Source organism: Echinops telfairi, unplaced genomic scaffold, assembly GCF_000313985.2.
Source record: "Echinops telfairi isolate 266 unplaced genomic scaffold, ASM31398v2 ScPeMD7_2;HRSCAF=8, whole genome shotgun sequence".
In the NCBI taxonomy this organism is placed as follows: domain Eukaryota; kingdom Metazoa; phylum Chordata; class Mammalia; order Afrosoricida; family Tenrecidae; genus Echinops; species Echinops telfairi.
In genome coordinates, this window is record NW_022103898.1 from 78,381,796 (window position 1) to 78,393,863 (window position 12,068).

Here is a 12,068-nt window from a genome sequence, read left to right on the forward strand (position 1 = left end):
AGTGATAAATCTGTGGGTGAAATGCGATAAATATATAAACTAAATGCCATGAGACAAAATACCAGCATCCTTATCACTCTGGAGGTGTCGAGAAAAATTGGTTTAAAATGTTGATAGTTATGCAAATGAGATGATAGGCACATGTCTATTATTTCTGTCATGTATCTTTTTAGTATATGCTAAACATGGTTCATTGGAAAATGGCTGAAAAAATAAGCTAGTGATGCATTCATTTTCTTGTAAATTTATCTGCTGGTGAAAATTAGGATAGAATCATTGCTCATTAATGACCTGATGTTTTCATATCTTTCTCAATTTCTGGCTACTGTACTAAAAAAATTCTGACCTATTCCTCTCATTTGTCATTGATTAAGCTCTCCAGGCAGAATGTCTTCATCTTACATGGTCATACATGTTCTAACTTGAAAAGTGAGTGAGAACAGAATGGGGAAACTCTTTCATCCAAATGATGTTCTTCAGTCAGAAAGGGTGTGTCATCTGCATATCATGGTTGTTAATAAACCTTCCTCCAATCCTGGTGCAGCATTCTTCTTCATACAGCCCAGATTCTTGGATTATTTGCTCAGTATACAGATTGAATAAGTATGGGGAGAAGATATAATCCTGATGCACATTTTTCTTGCTTTTAAGCCAGGCAGTGTTCTCTTTTTCTGTTTGAAAGACTACCTCTTGATCGATGTACAAGTTCTATATGAGCACAATGAAGGGTTCTGGAATTCCCATTATTCTCAATGATAGGCCTAGTTGGTTATGATTCACACATTTGAATGCTTTGCATAGTCATCAAAACACAAGTAAATGTCTTCCTGTTGTTCTCTGCTTTGGGCCAAGATCCATCTGATGTCAGCAATCATGTCATTTCTTCCAAGACCTCTTCTGAATCTTGCTTGAATTTCTGGCAGCTCCCTGTTAATGTACTACTGCAAACATTGTCAATAATCTTCAGCAAAAAAATCTCCCATTTATTTTCATGGAATATTAATTATATTGTTTGATAAGTTTCACATCCTATTGGGCTTTGGAATGGGTACAAATATAGATAGATATCTTCCACATAGCTGTCTTCCTTTTTTTTAAACATTGATGAGTCAGTGCTTCCAGATCTTCACCAGCATGTTGACACATTTCAATTGATTCCCGCAGCCTTGTTTTTGGTAATACCTTCACAGTGCAACATAGACTTCTTCTTTCAGGACCATTGGTTCTTGATCATATGCTACTTCTTGAAATGGTGGATGTCGAATATTCTTTTTTTGATATAGTGCCACTATCTTTTTGATAACATACAATGAACTTAATCCAGGAAGTTTATACACACAGCACTAAACCAGGCTTTGAACTAACACTATCTAGAGTAATGAATTATATTTATGATTGTCGTAGTTACATAATTTCATTTCAACTTGATAAATAGGTCATGAGGGTGGAGTCTAGCCTGTCAGTTGGGTCACAGCCTGATTGGTGTCTCCTTGTGGCCATGGCTTTCTTATGAGAATCCTGAGAGTTTTCCTCTCTTCCTCCCTGGAGGTGGGACACACTCTCTCTCTGCTACACATTCCTGTTCACAAGCCACATGGAGCCACGCTGATGGCATCCAGAGCCCTGGAGCTAGAGGAGCCATGTGGAGACCCATACCAGGGCTCAGATGCTTCCACCATCACTGGCTCCACCACTGGTCTGTGATCTTCCTGCATTCGGCATCATTGCATGTGTTGCATGAGTCTAAAGAGCAATTTATGGACTAGTATCAGACATATGGGCTAATATCAGACTTATGGGCTTGATGTGGACTGGGCTGGGGTGTTTAATCAATAGACAATTGCTCTTTGATATAAAGCTCTTTGCTGTATTTAATATGAGTCTCCCTGGATTTGTTTCTCTAGTCTACCCAGACTAACACAATGATCAACATTAGGTTAATAATATACGTACACACAAATTAGATACATTTAATTTTTAATGTCAAATATTGTTTATTGCATAAATATTACTCCATTTTAGTATTAGTAAGCATTTCGTGTCAAATTTGTTGATAATCTTGATAGTGCTCTAGAGAAGCAGTTTTATGTATTGCAACAAACAAATCCTTTCAAAGTTAGTAAGAGTGCTTTCAATTCCTTATTCTACCAGTTACCAGCAATAATTAACTTCTGTCAACTTCAGTTTCTTTATGCCTGAATATGATTATAAAAATAACTTGCAGATTTATTGACCGGTTTAGCCACATTATAAATTTTCAAACAATTTTTGCTTCCATTTTTATAATTTCTTTCAGAAATAAAACAAAAACATTCTAGCAGGATAGTTAATATTAGCCATGTATTTCTTTTCTTTATTGTTGATAGATCCATGGCAAATGTTACATATTTTTAATATGTGTATAATACGTTTTTGTTTGTATTATCAAAAGTGTCAAATAACCATGCTGGTGGTGTTATGCGGATGGTTATCTGTCTGCTATGCATGTTTGGATAGGTGGTAGACATAAAGAATGCTAAAATTTGGTGTACAGATGAGACCACCTCCACGGCATTTACTGTCCTGAGTAGAATAAGTATACTTAAACAGAAAATGGTTGTTTGGAAAAAGTGGACAGCAGAAGATTAATTTGTAAAAGTAGTGTGTGGAAGGAAGAATAGGTCCAATCTAATATTGTTGATAGCGTTGGGTAATAAGATGAGATCAGAGAAATATTCCTCAGGAGGATGTCATTTGAACTCAGACTTGTAGGACAATTAGGGCCTGGTCAGTTGAAAACTAAGAGAAATATTGCTACTTAAAGTATGAATAGTGACCGAAATAAAAAGAACAAGGATTAACGGAAGCTTAATATCTTAGAACACAAAGCGGAAAATAGTAAATAATACAACAAAAAATTCAGTGCAGATTTTTGAGGGATAACATTGGGCTCATAATTTATATTTATTAAATTACTAAGCTCAAAATTTCATAAAGCAAATCATCTTCTTTTAATTAAAAAAAAATTTTTTTTGCAAATCATCCTATTGATTAGAATTTTCACATTTTTCTTACTCTCTTATCTCCAAACCCTACATATTTGACTTGGGAGTTGTTTACTAAACAGCTTTCCAGACCGATTCACTTTTTGAACTTATTGCCATATTTTTGCTTAACTTAAATATTACACATTCAAGATTTAATATTTAAAATTTTTGCATCAGCATCAAGTCCATTTGTGCATCAGCATAAATTTTTATTTATTTATATTTTTGTGCACGTGGACTCCTAAGTTCTTTTCCAGGCATCACCAGTATATTTTTATCTTCTTAACGTAACCCAGGCTTTGTGGGAAAGAACTTGAACTAACTCATTTGAATTACTATGGTCAATAACATCTGAAAATAGTGTGATTTTAAATCTTTTCTAAGATTGTAAGAATCCTACACTTATATCTTTACACTTATTCCATTTTTGAAACAGACATTAGATGAGGTTTTTTTGGCTTGTTATTTCTTATAAGTATTATGGATTTTATTTAATGTTATTATTTTACCTTTCATTTGAATAGATTTGTCTTAAAGAAATGATATACCCCATTGCACCAAAGCATTCGGTGTATCCTCCAATATTTGAGTATCGGTAAATCCAAGCCAAAGGCCAGGGCATGCTTAGATTCTCTGAAACAATAAGTTTCTTACCGACTGAGATTATTGTCCTCACAGAGATCTATTTAGAAGAAGAAGCAATACATTTGGTATTGATCATATAAGGCTGACTAGGTTTGAAAGAGACAAAACAAGATGAAAATTTAAGTAGATATGCTTAGTTCTCCTGATGTCTTTACATCTCTAATGCTTTGAGAGTAATAGAATTCTTTTGATTATCTCATTAAAGGCTTGTTTGACCTGCTTGTTCCTCAGAGTATAAATAAATGGGTTTAACATGGGAGAAATGGATGTTGTTAGTATTGTCACCCCCTTATTGACAGCCATTTCATCCTTTGCTGAAGGTTTGATATAGACAAAGATGCAGCTGCCATAGGTGATGGAAACCACAATGATGTGGGAAGAACAAGTAGAAAAAGCCTTTTTCCTTTGTTGAGCAGAGGGGAATCTTAAAATTGTTCTCATGATATATATGTAGGACAAGACCACACACACTAGAGTCATGATAAAGATCACTACAGAGCAAACAATAACCAACTGCTCTATGAACCATGTATCTGTGCATGAGATCTTCAGAATTGGGTTAGCATCACAGACAAAGTGGTCAATGACATTAGAATCACAGAATTCCAGATTGAGTCCCAGGGTGAGTGGTGGGAAGATGATCAATAACGTAATGGTCCAGCAGCCTAGGATAAACCTTTTGCAGGCCATGTGGTTCATGATAGTCATGTAGTGCAGGGGTTTGCAGATGGCCACATATCGATCATAGGACATTGTTGCCAGGAGGAAAAATTCTGTTACTCCAAACAAGTCTGTGAAAAACAGTTGGCTTACACAAGCATCATAGGTAATAGTCCTGTCACCTGTTGATAAGCTGTATAGGAATCTCGGAATGCAGGCAGAGGTGAATGAGATTTCTAAGAAAGAGAAATTTTGGAGAAAAAAGTACATGGCAGTTTTAAGGTGTGAATCCACTAATGTGAGGAAGATGATGGTCATATTTCCAATTACACTTAACATGTAGGTGATAAGTAGAAATATAAAAATCAGATTCTGCAGTTGTGGGTCTTCTGTCAGTCCCAGGAGGATGAATGTGGTTAGTGCAGACTGGTTTCTCATCCCTGGTTCCTAACTTCTTCCCAATCCATGTGCAGAACTATGAGATATAAGGTTTGAGAGGAGAGTAAAGATAATTTTTCCGATGGATGTGCGTTTTAAAAGTCAGATGTGTTTTACATTATGCTTGAGTTGGTAATGAATTTTTTTTAATTCATATTCTTTACTGTTTTGGTCTGTCATTCAATTGGTTTGAAATCTGGCTTTAAGCATCCTTAATTGAAGCAAGACACATTTTATGTTACAATCCATGTACTACCTAGCTCCTACATTGTCATATATCTGAAACAAAAATATTACAAAATTTTCTAACTCCTGGAATGACTTGCCCTCTGTTTATATTTTTATATGTGTCATTAAAAAACCAAATTCAAATATTATTGCTGGATTTATGGCCTACTGGTGGTTTAAAATATACAAACAGACATTGAATATTTACAAAGATATTTTTAATGATTATATAATTCAAACTATGCCACCATATTAATCTCAATGGTTTAAAAAATTTAACATACTCTCTGGTTTACTTCTGAATGTATTTATTCACAGCACAGACTTCTTCTATATGAGATATAATAAAATCAGGGATATTAGAATTCACTTTGTTTATTAGAATTTTTTACCCCAAAACTGAAAATCTTATCAGTTTTCTTTATCTACTTGGTGATGTGTGGGGTGATCATGACCATCAAGATGTTTTAGTAATTTAGAAGTCTGGTTATTTCAATGACCAAAGCGATAATTGATATACAAGGGAAATGCCCTAGAAAAAAATCATCCTTTAGAGCTTTTCCGTAATTTTCTCAAATTTGTGTGCTTTTAATAACTTTTCACTGATTGTCTATTTTGGCACAGATCACAGATAGACAATTAATCTACTAATTAATGAAGGAATGTTTTATGAAAGATGTCCACAATTTCAGAATACAGTATTATCTTCATTTTCTTATGATTTAATTCTGTTTGTTTTGGACTAACATCCAGTGATTTTTTCCTTGTATTCATATTGCTGATAGTACAATTAGATTTGTAATGCTTTTCAGTGTTATTGACATATAATTCACATACCATATAATTCGATGACTTAAGCATATCGAGTTGTGCAATTATCACTACAGTCAATTTTAGAACATTTTCTTCATCCTTATACTCATTATTATTAGCTCCCACTTTCCCCTCAGGTTCCCTTGCCATAACCCTAAAAAATCCAATTACTGTCTCTCTGGATTTACCTGTTCTGGATTTCATTTAAAGAAAAATATACGGCTCCCCTTTCAACAAAAACAAACAAAACACAGAAAACTTCAATCGAAAAAAAAAGCAGAAAATAATAAAAGCTGGAACAAATTTAAAATGGATCAAATGTGACAACAAAAGTTTAAGGTGTTAAATTTTAACCTAACTACATTAACATTAATCCATATTCCAGAGCACTCTGTCGTATAACAAGGGTATTGACATCCTTGGTTAATGGTCAAAGGGGATTTTCCAGAGGTTTCACCCACTTGGGGATGCTGCAAATGGATCTGGAGCTTTTACTGTCATCCATAGCCTTCTAAAAAATGGTGCTCTGAATTTAAACTCGAATACAGTTCCCTCCTCAGATTTTAGGGTTTTCTTAAAATTGGATCACATAGGCTGGTGTGTTCCTTATGTGTGCACTCATGACGCCTCTCTTAGATGGCTGTTTGTTTTAAGACAAGCCTGTAAGACCCTAGATGTTATTCTTTCTGTTAGCAGGCACCATCTGATTTCTTTAGCTCTGTAAATCTTGAATTGAATACCCAACTTCACTTTCTGTGTTTACAACAATTTGCAGCAATATTCTCTTGGTCCTGACTTTGATCTTACTGAGCTCTTGATGTTACTGCTCCTGAACCTACCATTCCACTGAAGCTTCTCCTGGAAAGCCAATTGGTGGTAGATTAAATAAAATGTAGCCATCTTATTTGACCGTTAGCTTCAATTTGCACTGCCAGGCCAATGCCTTCGTTCTTCCCCTTTTCTAGACACGTTTGCGCAGTGTTCAGGCTACCCTGCTGGGTTTTGTTGTCTTAGGAGCCCTGATGGTGTAGTGGTTACACGCTGGCTGCAATCATCATGGTCTGCATTTCGAAACCACCAGCGGCCCGACAGGAGAAAGACTGGGTTTTCCACTTCCATAAACAGTTCCAGTCTCAAAAACCCACAGAGGGTCGCTATGAGTCAGCATTGATCTAAATGGTAGTGAGTTTGGTTGGGTTTCCGCTCGTCTGGGTATATCTTCCCCTTCTCATCTTTATAACACTGAGTTTTCTCAGACTCCTCTAGTTTTTCTCTTCTACTTCTGCATAGGTTTTTCTGGAAATATTCCATGACTTCTATTTAGCATTTAAAATTTTATGATAGAAAGTTAAGACATAATCTCTTGAATGGTTAGTTACCTGTATATCAACTTCCAAATTCCTCTCAAATAAAAACATTTAAAACAGAATTTCACATTTTCTGCCACCATGTTTGCTGCTTTTCTCATTCTTTGTTTGCTCTACAAAACTCCCAAATCATCATTTATCATCTTATATGAACAACACGGAGTCCCTGACAGTGTAAATGGTTAGGAACCTTGGCTGCTAACCAAAAATCCAGAAGCTTGAGCTCACCCATAAGCACTTGAAAATAATCTATCAATCCACCTACCAAAAAACCCCAAACAAAGAAACATTGAAAATACAGCAGAGCATGGATCTGCTCTGATATACATGGGGTTGCTTTTAGTCAGAATAAACTTGTCCACAAATTTTCTTTTTATTAACAATAAAGTTCTGGCGCTATCCTTTACTTAGCCCGATCTTAAAATTCTATTCTCAATCAAAACAGTTTAATTTAATTCCACTGACTCTAGCTAGAATAGAGGTAGTTTTCTTTCCTCATTTGGGTATGATTACATTGTAGAATGTGGCTGTATACCACATTCATTGTCTGACATGTATTACATGTAATCATTATACAGGGACTATCTGCTGAAAAGATTTATGATTTCATCATTTTTCTCCCTTCCCTACTCGATGTGACCTCTTGATTCTGACTTCTAGCTGGCTCTCGCTGAATACTTTCTAGGTTTATTGTTTAGTCTTTTCAGAGGACCTGCTCCGATCTTCTAATCCTGGTTAGACAGGATCCTATGTGTTTGATCACACCTTGTGCCTGCAGAAGGTGTAAAACTCAGATGAAATCAGAATTTATATCTTTATTATCATAGACATAGAACTGGAAGAACTTGACACACAGATTTAATTCTTAACTAATATTTTCCCTTATATTAAAATCAACATATATAGTTTCTTAAGTGTACCTGATTTCAAAACTGTCCTCAGTTAATTTTGTCATATGCTTGATGCTACTTCAGGTGATTTGTGTGTGTGTGTGTGTGTCTGTGTGTGTAGGGATTGAGTTGTTTGGCTCTTGTATCACACTGTGACCTGACTACACAATCAGTTCATGCATATGACCTGCATTAAGCAAAAAATAATCACCTAATTTATCATTACGTGTTGTAGAAATAACCTTTTATTTTTGTTCTCCCTGAATGGTGCTGCTGCAATATATTTGTCATTAGCATACTCATATTAAGATTTTTTTTAAATGTTGTTTTTGTTAGGTGCCATCAAGCCAATTTCATCTCATAGCAACCCCTGAGTAGAACTGCTCTATCTCTGGAAAGGAACCGTAGAAGTACAGCGATTCAGTGGTTAAGTGCTTCACTGCTGGCACAAAGGCAGCTAGGTGAACCTACCAGCTGCTTTGCAAGAGGCAGAGACAGCAGCTTGTTTCATATTACAATCCTGGAGATGTTAGGGAGCAGTTCTACTGGGTTCTACAGGATCATTATGAATCAAAATAGACGGTATGGTAAAGGATTTGGTTTGGTTTGGTTTAATCTTTAAAGAAGTAGATCTCCATTAACTGGATTCAAACCACCAACCTTTCAGTTGGCAGCCCAACACACAAGCATTTGCACCACTTGGCTTCCTCAACCACAATTCCAAATCCACTGTAGTGAAGACAATTCTGAGCCCATGTGTCTCAGTGTTTTCGTACCCAGTTGCCAATCAAACGGTCAGTGGTTGGAACTCATTAACTACTGGATCAAACTTGTGGGAGTACACTATGTCACGTTTATCATCTTGGAAACCTCATTCTTCTCTGTCCAACTGGGTCATTTTTGTGAAGCAGAGGTTAAGGGTGCTTAAATTCTGGATTTGGAGGAATTCTGCTCTGTGGGTATTTCTGTCAATACCAATAAACTACGTAAAAATCTTTTTAGTTGCTTTTTAATTTTCGTTCAAGTGCATCAGTAAATTGAGAAAAAAAATCCTCTGGAAGCCCAAATTAACTGATTATCTTGAAGGTTTTGTTTAATTGCTTTAAATACAAGGGTGAGTCAACAAGTTTTGCTACCAGTGTTTTGGTTCAAACATACATGTGCTTATTCCAAATAAAGTATATCTGTGCTCAGTGGATGACTGTAAAAAAGTTCTGTCAGTAACACACTTGTCTTAGTCTCATTAGGTTAGGGTTTTTTGGGTTATTTTGTTGCTGTTGTTGTTTTAAAGGTCCAGTCAATAAAGTAGGTTTGGAGGGGGATCTGTTTGGTCAGTTCAATTCAAGGCAGAAAGGTTAACTTAAAAGGTATTGACTACTTTTTTGGGGCGGGGGGAGAATTCCAAAGGTGTAATATAAATTTTTTTAAAGGATACAAGATCATCATGGAGGTCAATTTGAAGAACTTAAGGACATTGAAAAGTACAATAATTGGCCATAAAGTTGAGCCAAGGAATTTTTTCCTCTTTCATGAGAATGAACCTGCTCACTCTTCAAGGATAGAAAGGACAGTCCTGTAAGAATTTCATAAGGAAACCTTACCCTTCTACCATATAGCCTTGCTCATGTGCCTTCATATTTCTTTTTGTTCCCCAAATGCAAAGAACATGATCTGAGTTACTGAAGGATTTAAAACCGACGTTTTGCTACAGTATGTGTTAAAGAGTGAAGCATTATTCTGGAACATCTTTAAACAGATAGAAAACCATCTTCGAAAGTGTATAGTGGAGGATATGTCAAGAAACAGTATCTTCGTGGTTTGATGTTTTTTGTTTAATAAAGGGCTCTGAGGTTCTGTAGCATTATTTTTAGACCAACCAAGTATGTTCTTCCCGAAGAAATGAGAGAACGGTCTCTATCCTCTACATGCTCATTTTCCCTAGTGAATTCCATAGAATTTCAATAATTTAGAATTTCCATAGTGTGGGAAAAAGAACTTTTATTTATGAATTAGGAAAAAGCTGCCATAGTTGCAAGACTGTGAGAATCACACTGATAATAATGGATGAGGTAAATAATTAGCAATAAATTAACTAATTAATAATTAAATAGCTCAATGAAAAGTTTAATAATAGACATATAGGGATTTATTACATCTAGAGTTAACTTGCTTCTTTGTTTTTTAATTGAGTCATCTGGTATGGGTGCCTTAAACAAAACTCAAAATTTTGAGCCATGCCCTTGCTCCTAAACAGCTCTTCAAAAGTTGGTTGACAATGTCTTATAACTTATTGATTTGTATGTATTTGTTTTTAGAGACTCAAATAATTAAGTGAAAATATCCAAATTAGTCACCAGATGATTTGAGTCTGATTTTAGAAGTTTTTCATTTAAGTAATCTTTAGATGATGTACTTTTGCTAATACATAAACTTAATCTTATGACTGCCTTAAGTCACACGCTTTTGCCTCTTTAAAAATTTTAAACTACAATTTAATGACCTATTTACAGCTCTTTATTTTGATAAAGTCTATTTAAAAAATGTTTATTTGAGAAAATCATCATCCAAGTCTACTATAAGGAAAAGAAATGGAATCACACACAAGTACTTACTCTTTAAATAGTCCATAATGGTTTCAGTTGATAAATTAATCTTGAGAATCCTGAGAATTTAAAAGATGATAAAGAGTATGTTTGCACAGGTTTGGTTGTGGACTTCTGGTCAGTCTGACTCATAGGCCCATACTCACCTCCTAGGTATCCTGAAATGTGTTGATTTACTTGATATTTTCATTCCCAACATGTGGTCATATCTCTCTTAATAAAATATTTGTCTGATTCTTAAAATATATTTAGGCTTAAAGTTGAAGAGAATAGTGAAAATTCTCTCTCATTCCAAAAGAGAAGGTATTCAACCTTTCTAGATGAAGCTGAAATTTTTACAAGAATCACATTTGTTATATTTGCCAATCCTGGAACCTAGTACATTAGTGAGAGTCCTTGGTGACCTAAGTCCCAAAGTCTTTAATGAATTAGTGTAATGAGCACCTACCTGGTGAAACTGTTGCTTATGCAGCGGTGGGTACGGTGTCCTTTGAGAGATGAAGAGGCCAAAGTACTATACAACAAAGACCATGTACCAACAATAAAAATCTAATAATAATGAGCAAGCATCTTCTCCTTTCTTCTTTTTGTTCCGTAATCTCTCTGACAGACAACAGAATGCGATCTCTTTTTCTCCTTTTGTGATATTTCTATTACTTTATGTAATTGTTTTTATTATAAAAATGTTTTAATTAAGATAATAAAAGAAGTAACACTATAATAGCAATAACAGTATAATTTAAAAGGAATAACACTTAATATTTCAGGTACACTTTTTATTTATGTGGAAATACATAAATATTCAGCATGTTCACAAAATGAAGACCATATTTACATGATTTTCAAAAATTAATGTGTCAATACAATACATAGCAATATTTATATCTCAGTAATTATGACAGTGTGTCATCATTTCAGGAAATGGAAATATTTATTTTGGGGCATTTCATCTGAATTTGAAGATAACCTTAATAGTTGAAAATGTGCTAGTGAATTTTTTCACTATTATAAAAATCTGACAACCTAGGAGTAATTAAGGAACCCTGGTGATGTAGTGGGTTATGCGTTGGGCTGCTTGCTAACCGTATTAAAGTCAGCAGTTTTGAACTATCAGATGCTCCATGGGAAAAAGATGAGTCTGTCTACTTCCTTAAAGATTTGCAGCCTCAGAAACTCTACATTGGGTTTCTATTGGTTGGAACTGATTCAACAGCAGTGGGTAAGGTGAACTTACAAGTGGTTATGATATGATATAGTTTTAATTATAGATTTATATTGTTCCCTTTCAAAATTTACATTTCCACAGTGAGAAGAAAATTCATTCTAATGCAAGTATCTGATTACTTAGACTAAAATTATAATTTCAGATTAATGTTTGAAAAAGTTAAATTTCATAGA

At 34.8% G+C, this 12,068-nt stretch overlaps 1 protein-coding gene across 2 annotated transcripts; it reads right to left on the bottom strand.

The window, feature by feature from the left end:
* Positions 1 to 3,830: 3,830 nt before the first annotated feature.
* LOC101643273 (olfactory receptor 6C2-like) lies at positions 3,831 to 9,311 on the bottom strand. Of its 2 annotated transcripts, XM_045291702.1 has the most exons (2): positions 9,297 to 9,311; positions 3,831 to 4,778 (listed from the first exon to the last, which is right to left on the bottom strand). In XM_045291702.1, exons 1-2 carry the CDS (start codon positions 9,309 to 9,311, stop codon positions 3,831 to 3,833), a joined length of 963 nt encoding a protein of 320 aa, XP_045147637.1. The 2 variants fall into 2 exon arrangements, with proteins under 2 accessions (XP_045147637.1, XP_004700907.1); XM_004700850.2 differs by lacking the exon at positions 9,297 to 9,311 and having other exon boundaries at positions 3,831 to 4,787.
* Between the last annotated feature and the right edge of the window lie 2,757 nt (positions 9,312 to 12,068).